The following is a 23,978-nucleotide window of genomic DNA, read 5'->3' on the forward strand; positions in this document are numbered from 1 at the left end:
GCCACGAGCTGTTGCGGGTCACGTTTCAGAGGGCGTTGAAATTGCACTTCAATTTATTATTGGATATTGACACAAATTTTTTGTGCTGCTTTTGATAATAACAAGCATTTCAATGCTGGCCAAAATGTCAACACAGAACGGCTCCAACCACGCCCCATCACACTCTGCATACGAGTATATCAGTGTGCGTATATCCACCGTCGCTGTGGATACCTGACCCGTGTGTCTATTCAGTAGTATAGTCGTATGGTTTGACCTGCTTGCCTGGCTTACTTGGACAGAGAGCTGAACTTGCAGGAGGAAATGCCCCAAAGGGGGCTTGCAACTGGGCTGTGTGTGTGTGTGTGTGTGTGTGTGTGGCTGTGTGGGCTCTGTAATGTATGCTACACTGAAGTAGGACTCCAAGCATGAAACTTAAGGCACAAATACAACTGCAGTACAACCTTCAAATATTTAACACAATTTGCTGGCGCAAAGTTTCCAACTTAATTCGATTTCGAAAGGCAAATGGGAGTGGAACACAGTGGAGGAGGTTGGAGAATGGCCCATGAATGTGTAGCTACTGGGAGTCAATGAACTTTCGATTCGATTCGAACAGTTCTTCCCTGGGATTGTAGGCGTCTTCGCCGCCTTGTACACTTCCGGCAGAAACAAGACTAGGACATGCATAAATTATAAACAGAATCGGTGTACGAGTCGTGTATACAAGTACAGGAACGACTACAAATTGATGGGAAAATTATAGCTTGTTCGAGGGAAAATTTCTTGGTGGCCCACGCTTTCCGTTTTTCGGGGGTGTGTGCGTGCCCAGTTTACGTTCCGAATGTGGGTCATTCAGGTCGTTGAATTTCGCCTTTCACCTTTCCCCCTCTGCCCCCGCACACCACCAAAAAACCTAGACCTAGTTGCACAAATATTTCCGGGGGGCAATTGGGGCAACCACGTGCATAAGCGAGAGTGTCGCCGACAATTACAGGCCAATGGATGAGGTTTTTCCTTTTCCCACAGCAATTGCAGTTGATTCCCGGCCTAGTATTCGCAGTCCAACGGGCAAACGGGCTTAACTTGTTTTAACTGTTTTTTACATAACGATTACATCATTATCCACTAAACAGACCCCTGGCCAGCCCCCATTGGGCTAATAATTAGCTTGGAAAACAAGTTTTTCGGGGAAAGAAGATCCAAGAGAGCGGGAATTCTATACCCAGTTCCTACAATTCTTTGGAGAGGAGTTTCGGGTGGAGTTTGCCTCAACTGAAACACATTCGACATTCATTCATGTTTGAATGTTCAGAGTTGAAATCCAATCGTAATTAATAGCTTAAGTATCAGTGTTTTCTGGGGAATGCCTCTCCCTAGAGGGATTCGCCCATTGAATTGAACGGAATGCATTGGAATCGATTAGTGCCGGGGGCGGTGGGGCCCAGTCAATGGCGTGAGATTTTCCCTTGGGGGGAAGTGCAGCGGTGCACAAGTCCACGTTTTCCATAGACCAATGTCACGAACGATAACGATAACGATAAACGGACTGCAATTAGCCAATGTGCATGCATTTTCTGAAAACCAACAAAGGCTAAGGCCAGAGTCAGAGCCAGAATCAGAGGCAGACCCAGTCCCCCAGCCAGACCAACATGTGAGTGGAATACAAATTTGTGTTGACATGCGATGCGCGTGAGCCTGTTGCACAGTCACACACAGCCATATATCACATATGTACGTATCACATATATATATATAGGTATATGCGCATATATGGAGTCTTGTTCAGCTTAGTGTAAAATTAAGTATAATTTCCGAATGCAGCCAACCCCGAAAATCAACGCTCGCCTGAGCTCTGAGCGCCTGGCACGTTTGTCATGCAAATCGGAAGTAAAGTTGCAAATTATATAAAATAATATATAGTGACATATCCATAATTCCCCACATCCTATACACATTATGTTTATGTACAATTCATCCACCCCATCCACACAAGTAACAGGACCCCACTCAAGAATCATTAACTGTTTCTCCCATACTCCAAGCTAGGGCCCCCCCATAATATAAACAATGGACCACATTGTTTCATCAACATTAGAATCACGCCACTCTCGAGAAATCGATTCTTTAGAATCACGCCACTCATGAGGACCAATCAAAGCTAGACATAAAACCAAGGAGTATCACATTCCTAGCTCCGTCATGTAATGCAACACCGATCGCCAGCAGTGGATGCCTTTCATCAAAGCCGACGCATCCCCAAATATCGATCCAGGCACGTACGCCACCGACACGAAGATGCAGCCGAGGAAAGCAACGCCCGAAGCCAGAGTCGGGAGTTCCAAGAGAAGGGCTCATGGAAAGTAGCCAGCAGCCGAGAGTTCAGTTCCGTTTGAGACAAGCAGACCCAAAGTCAAGTCGGGGAATTCATTTAAATCTTGTGACATAAAGATATTTAAGTTGTAAAATAAAAGTCTTTTTTAAAAAACTTAAAATCGAGTTGCGGATATTTAACTGGCGCAGTCGGTAGGATTTCGTTTAAAATTAACTCCTATATTTCGGTAATGGTCAGCTTGTGTAATTTCTAATTACTGTGATCACGTAATCCCGGAATCGTTAATAAAATTGTGAAATCCGCCAAAGAACCTATGTGTTACGAGCACATACGATTTGCAAAACTAAAATTAAGTGAACTGAAGTAAGCGGAGGTAGTGATCCACCAAGAACAGTGAAACACTAAATACAAAATCAAAAAACTTACAGGTGAACCAAAATAAAGTTAAAAACTACTGAAAACAAAACAAAACCCAATCAACACCAACAACATGGCGTTACCACCACTATTGTACGATTTCAACGAAAGTACAAAATTGTACGATTATACCTAGACAAATAGCTAACCATAAATAGGTTAAGATTTCCCAGCCACCTAAAGAAATAAACGATAATATGCTCTAAATATAAATATGTGACATGCACTACTGACCTAAATAAATATACAACGGACAGCTGCATGCATTTGTGTACATACACTGTTAAGATATTTACGGCACTATCATAAAACACATTCTGGATGACCTGCATGTGGTCAAATCACACACCATCTGCATGATAACCATTGTGACCGTCATAAATATGACCCTTGGAATATTCCACTGTTGGATTTGTAGTAATTGCTTAGTCCTAAATAGAGATAACACATTTCCCTAGCAATATGATACTCAGAGCTAATTAAACATACCTAAGATCCTAAGTAAACAATCATACTCATAGAAATTGTATATAAACCTTGCATTTTACCAAATAAAATCAGTACGAAAGAAAACTCTGACGAAAACTCTGTTCAAGTACCGATTGCGGCGACCATTTGTTACTGGTACATGAACCGGTAGCATACAAATTTACATTTTCAGCATACGATTGTCATATTGACAATCACCAGAATCAAGTGAATCTACATCAATAGATTCATTTGATTTACTCATTTGGTGACCCCGACGTGATGAATTGACATTCACCACAAAATCAAGTGAATCTACATCAACAGATTCATTTGATTTGTACATTTTCAGCATACGATTGTCATATTGACAATCACCAGAATCAAGTGAATCTACATCAACAGATTCATTTGATTTGTTCATTTGGTGACCCCGACGTGATGAATTGACATTCACCACAAAATCAAGTGAATCTACATAAACAGATTCATTTGATTTAATCATTTGGTGACCCCCGACTTTTGGACACTTAACCGTTCATCTGGATTTTGTTCCCGATTTGGAACTTGGATTTAGTTGGAAAATCCTACATAATTGGTCAACTTAGCGACCAATTTACATACATACAACAACACTCACAGTTGTGATTTAAAACCTTCGGTGAAGGAAAACGTAATTGGAGTTATTTGGATCTAACTCAACCATCACAGTCAACTTGGCGACTAAGGTTGAATTGGAAATAAGAATTCCAGTGTCATAAATATTTATTGAGATACTTTGACCATCTTCGTGGTTGTGAGTAGAGGCACAACCAGTCATAGTGACAAACAAATTACCTCCATCGGGTCAAAGTATTAAAATAAATAAAATAAAATGGCATCATCAAGCATTAATGTTATGCTAGACAGGCAGCTTGCCACAGGCGAAGAGATTCAGAGCCTGGTACGAAATTATAAAAAGGATTCTGCTGAAAGGAAGCAGAAACCAGAATATTTTAAATCCCGCATTGAGAACATATCAAAGCTCTGGGACGCATTTTCAATGGAGGAATGTAATATCCAAAAAATAACTCAAAACTCAAAAATTGAGCACAGTTATTTCTCTAACGAATATTTCAAACACACAAAAGAGTTGGTCGTCAGATATAAAGACGAATTTACAAAGCAGTTAGCTGCACTAGAAATGGATATAGATACAGGGTCCATTACATCTATGGAGAGTGAGCCTGAAATAGAGCCCATGATCCGAGAACAAAAGGTGCTGCTTGAAAGTCTAGAGCGCATCATGAACAGAATGACGAATGAGACGCGAAAGGACTTCAAACCAATAATAATCAAATATTGGGATGAGATTAGAGCGATCCATATTCAAATTTATAAAAAATGCATTGATCCTGTGAAAATGGGATATAACATTAACAATTACATTGCAGCTGAAGATGCAGTATTAACAGTCCAAACAATGACTGCAGCAGACGCTGTTCAACAAATTATCGCTGCTCCACATATGCATAATACATTACCCCTGCCTAAGGTTGCTATCCCTAAATTTGATGGTGACTACTTAAAATGGCAACAATTTCATGACATTTTTAAGCAAATGATTCATGAAGCATCGGTACCCGTCATTCAGAAGATGTGGTATTTAAAAACCAATGTTACGGGAGAAGCGGAAAATTTAATACGCCATCTTTCGCTAACAGAAAATAATTACACAACGGCATGGAACATGCTTCAAGAGCGTTTCAGCAACAAAAGAGTGCTTAGTAACGCATTAATTCAAAAATTATTGGACCAAGCACTTCCAATGATGCAAAGTCCATTAAGGCTTTGCACGATAATGTAAAGGAAACATTATCAGCACTCAATAACATAAATATAGAGACAGCTGGATGGGATCCGATTCTTCTATGTATTTTGACAAAAAAGTTAGATCGTCAGACTCACACTTTGTATGAACAATCCATACAAAGTACAAAGAAATTACAGCCTTTGAGCGAATTAATGAAATTTCTCGAACAAAGGTTCCTTACCTTGGAAGCCATTGGATGGGAAAAAACAAAGAAACCCATCACATGTGCCTCAGCAGGAACTGAAAGTCAGTATGTCTGCTATTTTTGTGAAAAGCCAAATCACGCTATTTACAAATGCACGCAGTTTGAAAAAAAAACTGTCGCAGAGAGGTTAAATTGGGTTCAAAAGAACCAACTTTGCGTCAAATGTTTCAAACGCGATCACACTGCAAAGAATTGCCAAAGAAGAGATTGTGTTAAGTGCAATAAAGGACACAACACTCTACTACATTTGGAAATCAAGTCTGAAGCCAAAACTGCAGCATCAGCAAATAGTAGTCAAAACACTTATGTATTACTAGCTACTGCTCTTGTTACAATAAAAGGCAACAATGGACAAATGGGTGAATTTAGAGCCCTACTTGATTCAGGCTCTCAAGTCAATGTGATTTCTGAAAGAGCATTGAAAATATTAGATCTGAAAGTCACAAAATCAGAACTACAAATAAATGGAATTGGCGGACGAACACAAACGTCAAAAGCAAGAGTCAATGTTATGCTTACTTCACAAGATAACAAGTTTAATACAAGACTAGAAGCAATAGTATTGACACACATAGTGGCAGATCAACCAGCACTGTCAATTGATACGTCTCGTTGGAAGCTTCCGAAAAATATCACTTTGGCGGATCCCAACTTTGACAAGACTAGAAGAATAGACATACTATTGGGAGCAGAACATTACTTCGAAATCATGCAAGACAAGCATGTATCAATTGGAAAAGGATTGCCCAGGCTACAGGAAACGAAACTAGGCTGGATAGTGGCTGGCAAGCTAAGACAGGAGTCAAAGAGCCAAAGCACGTGTGCAGTTTTGACTGAGGAGGACAAGGTGGATCAGCAAATCTCCAAGTTTTGGGAATTGGATTCATTCCCGAGCAACACACCATGCTTATCCCCTCTAGAGAAGCGATGTGAGCAATATTTTTCTCAAAATATTCAAATGGCATGTGACAAGAAATTCATTGTCAGACTTCCATTTTTGGAAGATGCTTCTTCCCTAGGGGAGAGCCGTGATTTGGCTACACGTCGACTTTTTTGCCTGGAAAAACGACTGTCACGAGATCCGGAAACCAAGGCAAGCTATGTGCAATTCATGAAAGAATATGAGGCACTTGGGCATATGAAGGAAATGCACACTAAGGAAATAGCACGATCACGTTATTTTATTCCACATCACTGTGTGATGAAACCTGACAGCTCTACAACAAAATTGAGAGTTGTCTTTGATGCTTCTGCTGTTACGTCGTCCGGCAAATCACTCAACGATTTGATGCATAAAGGTCCGACTGTGCAAAGTTCGATATTTTCAATATTGCTTCGATTCCGGATGCACAAATATGTATTTACGGCAGACATCGAAAAAATGTATCGTTAGATCTGGGTCAATCCTGAGGACCAGTACTATCAAACAATTGTATGGCGAAATGATCCATCAGAATATCTGAGATATTACAGACTCAAAACTGTAACATACGGAACTAAGGCAGCTCCATATTTAGCCACAAAATGCCTACAATATCTTGCTCAAAAGGGCAAGAGAGAATACCCGGCTGGAGCTGATGCACTAGAAAAGGATTTCTATGTGGATGATTGCTTAACAGGAGCAGATTCCATACCAGAGGCCCTCCAGAAACAGAAGGAACTTAACCAACTCCTACAAAATTCTGGATTTAAGGTGAGAAATCGATGGCAAGCAGTGTCAAAGTTGAAGCACTCATTCTGGACACAATGGTCCAATGAATATCTTCAGCAGTTGCAACAGCGTCAAAAGTGGAGGAAGTCTTCGGCTAACATTAAGGAAGGAACATTAGTAATACTAAAGGAAGACAATACACCAGTATTACAATGGCCACTAGGAAGAATCATTCGATTGTTTCATGGCAAGGACAATTTTGTACGAGTGGTGGAAGTAAAAACGGCAAAGGGGATTTTCAAATGAGAGATCCAACATGTAGCTCCACTATTCAACGAAGAGGAACCCACACATAAACATCCGATAGATGATCCATCAGAAAACGAAGAATCATCCGAGGACAGACAGCCTAGGAAAAGGAAACAGCCGAATAAATTGTCGTTAACCATGACAATGTTTGTAATGTTGTTGCTGGTACCGTTAGCGATGGCACAGTCAATCAACATAACCCAGTTTGGATCAAAACCGGGTATATACTTTGAAAGAGTAGGAACCAGCCAACTTGCGACAACTGATTGGACCATCATTGTCTATTACAATTTAAAGCCCTATTGGAAAGACATGAACACATTCACCATGGGGACTACAAAAATTGGACATCTATGCACACAACTTCAACTAGTAGACGCATGCACCAGTATGTATCAGCACTTCAAACATATAGAAGAGGACCTGCAAGCTGAAAATACACTAATAGCAAGAACACGGAGGCAAAGGGCACCGCTGGACATCATTGGAAACATCGCAAGCAGTCTATTTGGCGTATTAGATTCAACATATGCCCGAGAAATGTCGGAAACTATAGCAAAGGTTAAGGATAACGAAGATCACCTATTAACCTTGCTTAAAAATCAAACATCATTGATTGACTCTACAATCAATGTGATAAAACGGGATGAAATCTCAAATTCCAAACGATTAAGTCGAATTGAGGATTTCATCACCGAGTCAAAGGGAAGGGCTGATCATTTTAGCGCCTTTCAATGGTACACTACGTTGTCTACTCAGTTGACTCTATTATCTGCAAATCTTCAACGAATGCAAGCAGAGATCATCAATGTCTTGACAGATATCCGACACAATACAATTAGCCCTATGCTAATATCCCCCCGACAACTTAAGGAACAACTGGAGCAGATACGGGATCATTTAAGGCCAGGACAAGCACTTCCAGTAACTCCCGACAATATGCTCATGGTGTACCAGATGATGAAAGCAGAAGGCACTATAATAGAGGATCATGCAATTATCAAGGTTACATTTCCATTAGTCTCAGTAAACGAACTGGAAATATACAAATTGACAGCGATTCCGGTGCCAAATAAAAATGAGATAAGCATGTTTGAAATAAAAACACCATATATGGCAATCAATAGTCACCGAGACGAATTCGTTGAACTATCAGAGACTGAATTCAAAACCTGTCATCAAAGAGCAAACAATGACTTTGTTTGCTATAATAAACAAACAATGTTCTCAGCCGAAACAAGTTGTGAATTACAAATGTTTCACAACAAAACGGACTCATCATGTCACCTAGTCAACACAAAAAAATCATTTTTATGGTTGAGCATGCATAAAAGAAATCGATGGATTTTTGCAACAAAGTCATCATTAAAGCTATCAGCGGTATGTGCAGATGGCATTTCGGATATTAAGCTACAACACTCAGGAATATTGATCGCCGAACCTGGATGCATCATTCGGAATTCGCTAATGACTGTCACAAGTCAGAGCACATTGGAAACTACTCTGCAGTTATCATACGCTCGGTTTGGAGATAGTGATCTCAACGAAACATCAACTGAACGTTCTACAAAGAAGGTTTCAAGGAACAATGAAAAACTGAACTACGAGGAGCTGTATCAAATGGAAACGAATCTGCTACCACCTAAAAGTTTCAAGTTACCCCACAATCTTGAAACCATTGATCATCATCATATTGCCATCTACATTGCACTGCTCTTCATCATGATCATTGTAATGATTCATCTGGTTAAAAGGTGGTACACAACAAGACTCCCTTCTCAGCAGAGACATACACTTAGCTCATCAGCTAGTGAAGAAAACGCACCAAGGCATCCGTTCACAATCAATATTGATGATGGTTGAGCATACTATGTTCAACGGCCGGGAGGATGTACGATTTCAACGAAAGTACAAAATTGTACGATTAGACCTAGACAAATAGCTAACCATAAATAGGTTAAGATTTCCCAGCCACCTAAAGAAATAAACGATAATATGCTCTAAATATAAATATGTGACATGCACTACTGACCTAAATAAATATACAACGGACAGCTGCATGCATTTGTGTACATACACTGTTAAGATATTTACGGCACTATCATAAAACACATTCTGGATGACCTGCATGTGGTCAAATCACACACCATCTGCATGATAACCATTGTGACCGTCATAAATATGACCCTTGAAATATTCCACTGTTGGATTTGTAGTAATTGCTTAGTCCTAAATAGAGATAACACATTTCCCTAGCAATATGATACTCAGAGCTAATTAACCTTACCTAAGATCCTAAGTAAACAATCATACTCATAGAAATTGTATATAAACCTTGCATTTTACCAAATAAAATCAGTACGAAAGAAAACTCTGACGTATTCACATCTCCGAAGCCCAATTTGTTCAAGTACCGATTGCGGCGACCATTTGTTACTGGTACATGAACCGGTAGCATACAAATTTACATTTTCAGCATACGATTGTCATATTGACAATCAAGTGAATCTACATCAACAGATTCATTTAATTTATTCAACTATCATTGAGCGAAATCCACTTGAACCAGGCACTGCTGTCGATCAGACAAATACCTGCCTATGACGGTTCATCTGAACAGCTAAGCTCATTTATCAAACGAATCGAATATGTATGCGGATTATATCCAACTGAAGATCTTCGCCAACAAAGGATCCTATTTGGAGCGACCGAGATCCAACTGTCAGGAGAGGCACAACGCATATCGCAAATGATACAACCCAACAAACACGTGGCTCGAACTGAAGACGGCGCTGATCAACGAGTTCAAAAATCACACACCATATGAAGAACTCTTACGACAACTATACACCACCAGATTCAACGGCAGTCTTCGTAAGTTTATAGAAGAATTAGAGATAAAAGCATTATTAATAAACAATAAGCTAAACTTAGAAAACATACCAGAAAATAATGTCATTTATAAAAACGCTTTGAACAACACAATTAAAGATGTCATTACTCGAAAACTTCCTGACAGAATGTTCATGACCTTAGCAAGAAAAGATATTACCACATTGTCTAATCTTAAGAAGGCAGCACAAGAAGAAGGATTGTACGAAGCTAGTACAACAGATTCAGGTACTAATAAAGATCAATCGAAATCGTCTCAATCAAATCGAAAGAATGTTGGAAACTATTATCCAAATTATAATACTACTAACTATCACAATCAAACTCAGAGTTCATCTCGAACAGGTCAGACTAATCGAACAAATCAAAATCAAAATTCCCAAAATCCTGGATTATACAATGAGTTCAAAAATTCATTGAATCAAGGTAGGGCTCAGAATCCATTCAATCAGCAAATATCTCAAAACCAAGCTAGTGGGAGTGGACCCAACCAACCTACTAAAAGAGGGAGGGAGAGCCAGAGTGGCCAAACGAAGATGGACGTAAATTTTCATCAAGCCGCCTCGGAAGAAACCGAGGAGGACCCTATATAAACATTACCATTAATAAAAGAATATTAAGGTGTATCGCTGACTCGGGATCATCGATCAACATCATGAAAGAAAATTATACAGATTCTGAGATAAAAGACGATAACCTTACGGTCCATACCATCAATGGACCTGTCCGTTTAACTAAGAGTATAATGAGGATTGCAAACAAAACATGTCCGTCCGAACAAAAGTTCTACATACATAACTTTTCCGAAAATTATGATATTTTATTAGGAAGAGAATACTTGATGGCAAGTAAAGCCGTCATCGATTACAGAAATGACACTGTAACACTAGGAGCTAGGTCGTACCCAATCATTCAGAGTGGAGAAGCTATTGAAGCCGGCAAGACCGCACAGAAGTGAACTGATCCCTCTACAAAAGAAAAGAAGATCGCACCTAAGTGCCTTGACCCATCTCCAGAGGGAGATCAATACTTCGCTTCCGCTCTAGACAGTGAATTAAGGGAATGTAATCAATTAAGATTTGAACACTTAAACGACGAAGAGAGGGAAGAGTTAAAGAAGGTCTTATATGAGTTTAAGGATGTGCAGTACAGAGAAGGTGACAATTTGACTTTCACAAGTACAATCAAGCACGAGATCAAAACTCAACATGAAGACCCGGTCTACAGACGACCATACAAATATGCCCAGATACATGATCAGGAGGTAAACCAGCAAATCAAAGATATGATCAGGCAGGGAATAATTCGAAAGTCGAATTCTCCTTACTGCTCGCCCATATCTATGATTCCGAAGAAGATAGATGCTTCAGGAAAGCAAAAATATGGAATGGTAGTAGACTATAGAAGTCTAAATGAAATAACAGTTAAGGACAAATTCCCAACTCCACGAATGAATGAAATCCTAGAATAACTAGGTAAATGTCAGTATTTTACGACAATCGATTTAGCAGAAGGTTTCCATCAAATACCCATGGAACCTAGCTCAATCCCCAAAACTGCGTTCTCCACTAAGCATGGACATTACGAGTTCACTCGAATGCCCTTTGGGCTAACCACTGCCCCAGCTACCTTCCAAAGATGTATGAACAATCTGCTAGAAGAGTTAATCTTCAAAGATTGCGTTGTATACTTAGATGACATCATTATATTTTCCACTTCATTGGAAGAACACTTGTTGTCACTAAGGAGAGTATTTGGAAAGTTGAGAGACGCCAACTTGAAGCTACAAATGGATATATGTGAATTCATGAAAAAGGAAACTGAATTCCTAGGTCATGTAGTCACTACTGAAGGAATAGTACCAAATCCAGGCAAAATCTCTGCCATTGTCAAATTTCCAATACCAGAAACGACTAAACAAATAAAGTCATTCTTAGGTCTGTGCGGGTTCTACAGGAAATTCATGCCTAATTTTGCAAACATAGCAAAACCCATGACACTCAAACTAAAGAAAGGAGCTGTTGTAGACCCCAAGGAAGAAAAGTACGTCGAGGCATTTGAGAGACTAAAAGTACTCATCACCTCAGACCCTATCCTTGCGTTCCCAGACTTTGACAAAATGTTCGCGGTAACAACCGACGCTAGTAACATAGCATTGGGAGCGGTTTTGTCACAAGAACACAAACCGATCTGCTACGCTAGCAGAACCCTAAATGAACATGAAATAAACTATTCAGCCATCGAAAAGGAATTATTAGCGATCGTATGGGCAACCAAGTATTTCCGTTCATACCTGTTCGGTAGAACATTCGGGATACAAAGCGATCATAAACCCTTGATTTGGTTGAACAACCTCAAGGAGCCAAATATGAAATTACAAAGGTGGAAAATAAAACTGAATGAGTTTGATTTTAAAATGAAATATCTACCAGGCAAAGAAAATCATGTAGCTGATGCCTTATCAAGGGTAAAGATTAATGAAAATCTCCTTGGAGAAGCTTCCAATAGCGTTGGTGCAACTGTACATAGCGCACAGGAAGACAATCTAAATCACATTGCTATCACGGAAAGACCAATTAACTATTACAATCGACAAATTGAGCTAATAAAAGGCAATGAAGATAAGGTAGAAACAATTCGTTATTTTCACAAGCTAATCATCAAGATCACGTATAAGGAAATGACTAACACCTTAGCGAAGGATATAATAAAGGAATATCTATGCACCAAAAAAGAGCGCATTATATTTCCATAACGAAATAGATTTTCCTCCATTCCAAAAAGCCTATTTAGAAATCATTAATTCTAACAATATAACCAAAGCTATTAAATCAAGCACCAAACTCCTAGATATTCAGAATTACGCTGAATTTAAAGAAACCATATTAAAGAATCATAAAGGCTTACTCCATCCAGAGATAGAGAAAACCGTCAATTGGTTTAGGGGAAAATACTATTACCCGGATTATCAAAAACTAATCCAAAACATCATAAACGAATGTCCTACTTGTAATATTGCCAAAGCAGAGCATAGAAATACGAAGTTGGCATTCGAAACTACACCGGAAATACTGAACATCAGAGAGAAATACGTCATAGATTTCTATATGGTTGGTAACCAACAGTTCCTATCATGTATTGACGTATACTCGAAGTTTGCCACTCTTGTAGAAGTAAAAAGTCGTGACTGGTTAGAAGCAAAAAGAGCCATCATGAAAGTTTTTAACGAGATGGGCAAACCAATTATAATCAAAGCCGATAAAGATTCAGCTTTTATGTGCACAGCATTGCAAGCATGGCTGAATACGGAAAACGTCAACATAGAGATCACTTCCAGCAAAAATGGAATATCTGACGCAGAAAGTTTTCATAAAACAGTAAATGAAAAATTAAGAATAATATCTAGCGAGGATAACCCAGAAGATAGATTCACGAAGTTTGAATTAATTCTTTATACTTATTGTTCGGAGCAGAACCCAGCCGATTAGCTGCTTGCCAAATAGCACCTAATTCTTGGCCCTCAGCCGCTTATTTTGTTTGTTACTTATGCCTATGTCACTCATTTGTTTGTTAAAGCTTTGCGCTTGCTTGCCCTGCTAAACGCTCTCTGCCAGCTCGCTCTTCGCTATCTCCGCTTTGCGTCTGCCTACCGACGTCGGCCGAGCGAAGCTGCGCTTAGCGATCGGAGCGGCAATGTAAAGGGCAGGCAAGCCACACTTGCAATTTGGATGTCACGCATTAAAGAACATATCGTAATTTTATTTCTGCGCCGAGTTTTTTTTAATTCGAAATAATTAGTCGGCCGATTGGGGATAAAAAACATTATCCCCCCATAAAATTTGGTGACCCCGACGTGATCTCTGAGTTGCAGAGTCAATTAATAATCATTCGCGATCGACATTCGTTAGCCTTAGCAAATTTTCGGCGGTTAAGCACAATTCGGTACTAAAACATACTTACATACACCTACATACACGCATTGCTGGCTATTAATTTCTCTGTCGCGACAATTCGGTCAGTGCAGTGCAGCGAACTCACTAATACACACAAGCGGAGTACAAAGCGGAATCGGACAGCTCGCACAGCCGCACAGCTAAAGGCATTAGCTGTAATCCCTTTGCTTTCGGTTCCCACGTTTATACGTATACAGGGTGTCTTTTTCGGTCGTGCTGAGTGACTCTTTTAAAACCTCAACATGGCAGCACCTGAGCCTACCAATGTCGCGAACGCAGCAATGCCGAGTGATGTAGATTTCTACAAGCACAAGGCCGAGTCCATCGCGCGCCAACTAAAGGCCATGGATCGCTTTCTCACCAAGGAAGAGCTTGCCGAGTTAGATGAGGCAGAACTTCAAGCTCGCTTAGAGCAAATCGAGCGAATGAATGCGGATTTCGATGCCGCTCAAACGAGCCTTGAAAGGCTGGATTTCCTGCAGTTAGCCCATGATGCCCGACTGGACTTTTCGAATGTTTATGTGAAGGTTAGGTCCAGGCTGACGCGGGAGTTGATGGCTGCTCGCACGGTAAATGTTGCCAATTCAACGGCTCGGCATACTCTCGAGGGGAATTCGTCGTTGTTCGCCTATAATAGTATAGGCCGTTCTCGAATGCCCGAGTTGCAGCTTCCGCGATTCGGTGGGAACTACATGGATTGGCCAGAATTCCACTCGATGTTCTCGACAATGGTGCACAAAGACCATCGTATACCAATCATCGAAAAATTCCAATATCTTCGTGGATGTCTAGATGGTGCTGCGCTGGATACGATTCGTTCCTTGGAACTTTCTGAGGAGAATTACGACAAGGCGTTGAATTTACTAATGTTGCGATTCGATAATAAACTGTTACATTTTCAGGCACACGTCAAGGCTATTTTCGGGCTGCAAGGGGTGGAGAAGGGCTCAGCTATCGGCTTGCGCGCGCTCAGCGACAAAATCAATTCGCACTTGCGTGCACTTCAGTCCTTGGCGACCCCGCAGGAGATATCCGATGGGTTGCTGATCTTCATCATAGGCACGAAACTGGACCACAAAACAAAGGAGAAATGGGAAGAGAACTTGCCGACGTCAGGATTGCCTCGGTGGTCAAGCATGGCCTCATTTTTGGAAGCGAGATGTCGGATGCTGGAGAATTTGGGATCAGCCATGGCAACAAGTCCTAGTCAACAGGTGGGAGAAGACAAACCTGTCACCCTTATCACCTCCAGTAACGACCATCCTAACCCCATATGTAACCATTGCAATTCCTCCGAGCATTACATATCTAGATGTCAGGCATTCCTGAATCTCTCTGCGTTTGAACGATACAAAGAAGCAAAGAAGAGCCGCTTGTGTTTGAACTGCGTCAACAAAGGCCATGAATTGCAGAGGTGCAGGTCAGGACTTTGCAGGCATTGCCAGGCCAAACATCACACGCTACTCCACATTCCATCGGGAACTGGTGCTTCATCTTCCTCTTCACCGGCCGAGGAATCGATCCAGCAAGAGGCCGCGACTGTGCTTCTAGCAAGCGGGTGTTCTAGCCCTCCCCCTCGATCCAGAAATCTCAGCCTAGCCAGAACGTGTTGCTACCTACTGCCCTCGTCCATGTAACAGATCGTTATCGAGCACTTATGCCATGTCGTGCCATTTTGGATTCTGCATCACAGGCAAACTTTGTAACATCTAGACTTGCTGATCAGTTGCAGTTGGATCATCGCTCGTCTTATGTTCACATCTCTGGAATCGGAGATTCCATTCTACCTTCGAGCAAGTCTGTACATATAGTTGTACAATCCCAGGACGCAAGCTATCGAGCTTCCTTCGCTGCAATTGTCACCAACTCAATTACGGAAATGCAGCCTAACTTCGGCGTAGACGCAAAGGATTGGCCAATGCCGAATAATCTAAAACTAGCTGATCCTAATTTCTCCAAGCCCCAACGTATCGATCTGTTGATAGGTTCTGGTTTGTTCTTCGATTTAATGTGCGTCGGACAGATTCGACTATCAGCCCAATTGCCAACATTGCAGGAGACAAAACTTGGTTGGATAGTATCAGGAAGCATTGATAGCTCGGAGAATAAGCGTGCAGCTTTAGCCGCTTTTGAAAATTCCTCGTGCATCTCTATTGACGATTTTCGACCCACAACGCTGGAGTACCAAAACTTAGAGCAGCAATGCAGGAAGCAGCTGCTCGAGTGCCAGGTGCAAGTGGAAAAACTGCGATCGGAGAATCAGGAACTGCAGCGCGAACTTTTCCATATATTAAAAACCTACATATCCACGCTAAATGAAATTCAACTTTCAACAATTTCTACATTGCCAAATTTCCTGCCATTCTATACAATTACAGAGGTTCCCGATGATCAAGACGTAATCACGACAAGCCGCCTTCGTAAAGAAGCGCCGATTGCTGCGTTCGACGATCATCCCAGCGTAGCCGCCAGCTGCGCCCAAGCAAGCATCTTCAAGAGGGCCGTTGGAAAAATAGCGGTTCTGCCCCTTCAGGATGGATCTGTTGAAAGCCTTTGCCTTCCAACGGGGGGTGAATGTTCGGAGCAGAACCCAGCCGATTAGCTGCTTGCCAAATAGCACCTAATTCTTGGCCCTCAGCCGCTTATTTTGTTTGTTACTTATGTCTATGTCACTCATTTGTTTGTTAAAGCTTTGCGCTTGCTTGCCCTGCTAAACGCTCTCTGCCAGCTCGCTCTTCGCTATCTCCGCTTTGCGTCTGCCTACCGACGTCGGCCGAGCGAAGCTGCGCTTAGCGATCGGAGCGGCAATGTAAAGGGCAGGCAAGCCACACTTGCAATTTGGATGTCACGCATTAAAGAACATATCGTAATTTTATTTCTGCGCCGAGTTTTGTTTAATTCGAAATAATTAGTCGGCCGATTGGGGATAAAAAACATTATCTCCACACTTATAATCATAAAACCAAACATAATACCACAAATAGGACACCAGCTGATATATTCATTTATGCAGGCTCACCTGATTATGACACCCAACTAAATAAAGTGAATAAAATCACTCAATTAAATAAAAACCGCATAGAGTATGAAGTAGATACCCGCTATAAACTATCACCTCTAGTTATGTCTAAGGTAACAAATCCTTTCAAAAGGACGGGCGAAATTAGACAGGTAGACAAAAAACATTATGAAGAAAAGAATAGGGGTAGGAAAATAACTCATTATAAATCAAAATTCAAGAAAAAGAAGAAATCTAATAGAAGCAAATATAATAATTCCAGAGAAACCGAGGAAGTTAATGGAATCGGCGAACTTCAACACAATTAAAATCCTCATCTTCCTCATAATTACCATCGTAATGGCACAGGGCCAAAACATAGAAATAAATCCTATAAAATCCCAAAACGGATATATGATATTCAAAACTGGATCGATTAACATACCTATCAATTACGAATACCATTATCTAACTGTTAATGAAACAAAAACCGAAGAACTATACCAAAATTTATTAATGCAAGCCACTAAATTCCAGGACATAATCCAAATAAAATATCTAGTAGACAAATTGCAAAGAGAAATGAACGGGCTAAAAATAACCAAAAGAAATAAAAGAGGCCTAATCAATATAGTAGGAACAGCCTACAAATATCTCTTTGGAACACTAGATCAGGAAGATAAAGTCGATTTGGAACAAAAAATAGAAAATTTAGCCAGCCATAGCATTCAAATGAATGAACTAAATTTGGTAATAGATGCAGTTAATAGCGGAATAAAAGTTATAAACAAACTAAATGAAGAAAAAGACAGGAATCAACAAATAGAAATTTTGATATTCAATCTACAACATTTCACAGAATATATCGAAGATATAGAACTAGGTATGAAATTAACTAGGCTCGGTATATTCAATCCAAAATTATTAAAACAAGACTACCTGGAACAAATAAATTCTGAGAAAATACTAAATATAAAAACCTCCACATGGCTAAAATCCGATACCAACGAAATTCTAATAATTTCCAACATTCCCAAAGACATTACAAAAGTACCAATCCATAAAATCGTTCCGTATCCAGACGAATTAAATAACATGTTAACAGATTGACATACGACAAGTACTACATAAAATATGAAGAAGTATTTGTTAAAGAAACTAGATTGAAAACCAATGACAATTGTATAAAAGGAATTTTAATGCAAATTCCCACTATGTGTCCATATTCCAAAACTTTTCAAAACTTTCAAATAAACTTTATTGAACCCAATATACTAATCACATGGAATCTTCCAAAAACAACGCTAAACCAGAATTGTGTAAACCAAGAAATCATAGCGGAAGGAAATACCATTATAAAAATCTACAACTGTTCAATCCAATTAAATGAATTTATAATATCAAACACAATGTTAGATTTTGCCCAGAATGTTTATGTCAACAACAACATAACTAAAATAAAACCACTGTCGTATGTCCAAACTAATGAAATAATTATGCAATACACCAAATATAGTAACCTATTACAAATAAGTCTACTAATTTCATTTGTCATAATTATATTAGTACTACTAAGTTATGCAGCTGTTAAATTTAAGAAAACTTCTAAAAGAGTCACGGTTAAATGTATTAACCCTATAATAGAAGCAGAAGAGGAACCAACCTCAGCCACCGCACTTGACACCCCGTCACTATACCCGAGGGTAATCGCCTAGGGACAGTCTAATAACAAACGTTGGGGGAGTGACATATCCATAATTGCCCACATCCCATACACATTATGTTTATGTACAATTCATCCACCCCATCCACACAAGTAACAGGAAGCCACTCAAGAATCAATAACTTTCTTCCCATACTACAAGCTAGGGCCCCCCATAATATAAACAATGGACCACATTGTTTCATCAACATTAGAGAATCACGCCACTCTCGAGAAATCGATTCTTTAGAATCACGCCACTCATGAGGACCAATCAGAGCTAGACATAAAACCAAGGAGTATCACATTCCTAGCTCCGTCATGTAATGCAACACCGATCGCCAGCAGTGGATGCCTTTCATCAAAGCCGACGCATCCCCAAATATCGATCCAGGCACGTACGCCACCGACACGAAGATGCAGCCGAGGAAAGCAACGCCCGAAGCCAGAGTCGGGAGTTCCAAGAGAAGGGCTCATGGAAACTAGCCAGCAGCAGAGAGATCAGTTCCGTTTGAGACAAGCAGACCCAAAGTCAAGTCGGGTAATTCATTTAAATCTTGTGACATAAAGATATTTAAGTTGTAAAATAAAAGCCTTTTTTAAAAAACTTAAAATCGAGTTGCGGATATTTAACTATATATATGCCTACGCTTTATAGAGATACAGGAAGAGTGAGAGAGAGAGCCGGACAAAGCGGGTGTCCCGTGCAGTTAACTGTCACCTCACAAGTGCAACAAACCCCCGCCTAAGACCCCTCTGTCCTGGTCTTTTATCACAAAAAATGATTCATTACTCGGCAGCGTATATATATTTTTCCTGATCAATTTTTTGTTGTGCCCGGCGCCCTTTGCGCCCTTCCTATGTTTTCGTTTTTCATTTAATTTTTATACCCGATACTCAAAATGAGTATTGGGGTATATTAGATTTGTGGTAAAAGTGGATGTGTGTAACGTCCAAAAGGAATCGTTTCCGACCCCATAAAGTATATATATTCTTGATCAGCATCAATAGCCGAGTCGATTGAGCCATGTCTGTCTGTCCGTCTGTCCGTCCGTCCGTCTGTCCGTCTGTCCGTCCCCTTCAGCGCCTAGTGCTCAAAGACTATAAAAGCGAGAGCAACGATGTTTTGGATCCAGACTTCTGTGTTTCAAAACCTTGCCCCGCCCACTTCCGCCCCCACAAAGGGCGAAAATCTGTGGCATCCACAATTTCGACGATACGAGAAAACTAAAAACGCAGAATCGTAGAAGATGACTATATCTTCTAGAGTGCAAAATCTGAACCAGATCGTATAATTATTATAGCCAGAATCAAGAAAACAATTTCATTTTTTCTCGCCCTGTCTCTCTCTAACACACACGTAGCATAGCCGGCTTTGCTTAGAGTAAAACATTAGCGCCTAGATCTCAGAGAGTATAAAAGCTAGAGCAACCAAATTTGGTATCCACACTCCTAATATATCAGACCGAGACGAGTTTGTTTCAAAATTTCGCCACACCCCCTTTCGCCCCCGCAAAGGATGAAAATCTGGGGATATTCACAAATCTCAGAGACTATTAAGGGTAGAGTAACCAAATTTGGTATCCGCACTGCTATTAGATCTTACTATAAAACGTGTATCTCAAAATTTCGCCCCACCCTCTTCCGCCCCCACAAAGAACGAAAATTTGTTGCACCCACAATATTGAGGATACGAGAAAACTAAAAACGCAGAATCATAGATAATGATCATATATATCAGATTGCTGAATGTGGATCAGATCAGATCATTTTTATAGCCAAAAGGAACAAATCAATTTGCACTGGCTACGCAACGCCCGACGTCACGCTCAGACTGATTTTCTGTCTCTCTCGCACGCACTCCTTGTCGTGTCGTTAAATATTAGCGGCGTCTGCCGGAGGAGAGCCATACTGACTTAGTATCGGGTATAACTGTAGAAATGCGGTCTCCGCAGCAACTCACAACGTTCCCCCTCGTTTATTTCTGGATTGCATGCCTCCCATTTAATGGTTTTCAAGAAGGAAATAGATTCATTATATACCGTTTTTTCCTTTATATGAATTGTAAATGAGTTGGAAAAACGTTCGATTTAATTTTACAATTTGATGGGAATTATTCAGCAGAAATTGATTTTCTAGTTATGGAATTATGGATTTAATGAATTATTTACTCACCTCGGCCTGTGTGGTGGTGGATACTGGCGCCGCCTGCACTGCCGCCAAAATGGAGAGCAGGGTGCCTACGGCTATGAACACTGAACTTTGGCAGTTGGACATTTTGTTGCTGTTGCTGTTGCTTTTGCTTTCGCTGTTGGTAGTTGTAGTTCTCCTTCTAATTGTCGTGTACATGTACAAAAGTTCCACTTGCACTCGTGCTGGGGGCGCACTTTGAACTTTATATCACTGCAAAATGGGGAACAATGAGAAACGAGAAGGTGGAGAAAAGGTCAATTAATATTTCATAAAGCAAAGGAGAGTAATAAAGCACCAGGCACAGACAGTCCGATGTCCACACCGGTCCTCGCCAGAGAAGACCAGAGCGGACCAGAACAGACCAGACCAGGCCAAGTACAAGTGCAAAAGGGCGAACGGAAGTCGTGTCCAACTCGTGCCAGCAGATTTCCCCCTGCCAAGTGCCAACAGGTTGAATGTGGCACACATTCTCTGTGGCAGGGGGAACGACAAACGGAAGTTGCCGGCGTTGCAAGCAGCGCATGGCCGGGGATAGTAGAGGGAGCAGACGAAGACGAAGGCTCTTTATAGTACTAAAAGTCGTATTAAAAAGTAGTAAAACCTGAGTATTTCTACTCGTGCCCTGGCAGGCCACTTATGACGCTCTTGACATGGAGAAAATAAAACCAGATACCCTCTCGAAAGGAGAATAGAGGAACTGAACATTCAGATGATATCTGTATGATATGAGGTCTCTATCCGATCAACAGACTCTATCACCAATTAGTTTATACTCGTAGTTATATTTATGATTATTTCCACCCTCACTTTTACGATTTGAATAATGGTCTTTCTTTTGGGGACAACAAACTGAAATCGTTGTTTCTGTTTCTGTTGCTGTTGTTGCGTATTCCACTGTGGGTGTTTTCATCAGCTCTGGATGTGTCGTTGTTTATTATTTATTACGCCAGTCAGCCAATCCTTTTGTCTCTACTCTTGTCTCTTTATGTCTGACTGTGGCTCTGGATCTGGACGAGAAACTGCACTAATTGCTCGCTGACATTTTCCGGCTATTGTATTACCGCGAAATCAAAACTCAAAACTCAAAACTGAACTGCGAAATGGTTCACTTTTCGACTCCGGTACGGTCTCCGATCTTGTTCCTTAAAATATTTCCAAATCTTTTCAATACTTTCGTTGGTTGGATTCTTGAACTCGAACTTCGTTTCGGTCTCTCGCCGCTAAACACACAACACATCCGCTCTGGGCACCGCGCAAAAAACAAGTGATCTTCGGCCAGCGGCGGGGGCCAACGACAACGACTGCTCTGCTCTGCTCCGCCCGATCGGTCGGGTGAGCTTTTGAAGCTCTGCGGAAAGCTCTTTGGCGTACGCCTTAGCAGAGCAGGGCAGAGCTGTTCGCAGAGCTATGCTAACAGCTGAGTGTGGGGATTCCGTTGCTGGGGGGAGGCGATAAACCTGTTGCCAATAATCGAAGTTGCTAACCCCCTTTGCCCTCAGCCTAAGCCTTAGCCGCTCCCTGCCGCTCTGTCTCTGCGGGAGGGGGAATTAGTAACGCGTTTTCTTCGAATCATCAATGTCATACGTCGCCCGGTCGGGTCCAGCACACAGAGGCAGCAGAAGCCTCCACAGTGGAGATTGACAGTTTATCTAGAAGTTTAGCGTTTCCCCCTTGAGACACCCACCGCTGGCTAAAGTAAACTGTAAAACTTAAGACTTTTTGAATCTGTTGAATTTCCGTTGTGGTCGTTGTGGTGGCCACGCCCCTTCAAACGGGTAGCGCCTATTCAGAAATTTATGAATAAATCTGCGCTTTGGTATCCCCCGTCGCCAATCGATTTCTCAATGAATGAACGAACGAGTCGAGTGAGTAATGCGTAAGCAAATAAACTTTCCGGGGCGCTAATTAACCCAATCCGTGGCACACGTCTGCCAATAAGATCTATTCGAATGTGTTCCCAGAACCCATGATAAAAGTTCGTGTAGTACTATTCCATCCTCCCATTACCAGCAATTGTGTGCAATTTCAGTGACTCAGAGGCTCGTAAATTGGTACCTAAGCGCAAAAAAGATCTATTAATCTCTTATGTGACGATCGTTTACAGACCGAAGGTTCAGTTGGACCTTGGAGCTGACTGAAAAAGAGCAACTGACTTGTAAATTGTATACACTCGTTTAATAATTGACAGTTTTTGTACCCTTGCAGTGGGTATGATGAATAATAATATGCCAGAACTGCTGTATACTAGTTCTACGATCGTTGATATCCCACAAGGGTATCTGAAGAGTCGCGCCACAATGCCAGCGCATCTTTCTTGGTTCTTAACGATTCACGACAAGACGGGAAGCGACACACAGCCTGGGCTGATTCTGCCATTTGTTCATGGACCCACTGGAACTGGCCTGGTCTCCGACCCCCAACCGCCACTCCTCCGCCTCTTTTCTGGGTTCTGGGCTCTCTATACCCACAACACCATATCGTATCTTGCCTGCTGTTATTGCCATGGACAAGTTGTTGTCCCCGCCTGCTGTGATGCAGTTTCCAGTTGCTGTCCTCCCGTCCGCCGCAGTCTGTCTTCATAGGAACAATGAAATATTTATGGGCTTCTTCTGCCTTTAATGACAACTATTTATTGTATTTTTAGACCACTCTCCCCTCAGCACTACGCGCATCGAGTTTGTTGGCTTCGACCGAAAGATAAATGAACTTTTTCGAACCAAATTTTTGCATTGAAAACTGCCTTTGAACTGTGGAATATTGTATGTACTCGCTTATGCATCTGAACAGTGCGAAAAACTATTTCTAAAACTTAATCACGTCACGGTCAGGCTTGGATACTCGTTTGGCAAGCGATATATGAAATATTTCATATACACATAATTATATACATATGTACATACCGACATACATATAGTTAAATATTCGCAACTCGATTTTAAGTTTTTAAAAAAGACTTTTATTTTACAACTTAAATATCTTTATGTCACAAGATTTAAATGAATTCTCCGACTTGACTTTGGGTCT

General features: G+C 40.9%; 1 protein-coding gene across 12 annotated transcripts in view; it reads right to left on the reverse strand.

Moving 5' to 3' along the window:
* LOC117185778 (matrix metalloproteinase-14-like) overlaps positions 1-23,978 on the reverse strand; it is a 46,813-nt gene that overhangs the window by 7,080 nt on the left and 15,755 nt on the right. For 7 of the 12 annotated variants that reach the window (XR_004474456.1, XR_004474455.1, XM_033397572.1 and 4 more), the window contains exons 1-2: positions 21,762-22,195; positions 20,937-21,164 (exon numbers count right to left, since the gene is read on the reverse strand). Coding sequence is in view for 10 of the 12 variants with exons in the window: in XM_033397572.1 (XP_033253463.1) it covers positions 20,937-21,110 (174 nt within the window). In the remaining 2 variants the exon portion in view is untranslated. Of the gene's footprint in view, positions 1-20,936; positions 21,165-21,761; positions 22,203-23,978 lie in introns of those variants that run through there. The other 5 variants (XM_033397570.1, XM_033397568.1, XM_033397567.1 and 2 more) reach the window with 3 other exon arrangements.

This window comes from Drosophila miranda (genome assembly GCF_003369915.1).
Source record: "Drosophila miranda strain MSH22 chromosome Y unlocalized genomic scaffold, D.miranda_PacBio2.1 Contig_Y2_pilon, whole genome shotgun sequence".
NCBI classification, from domain to species: Eukaryota; Metazoa; Arthropoda; class Insecta; order Diptera; family Drosophilidae; genus Drosophila; species Drosophila miranda.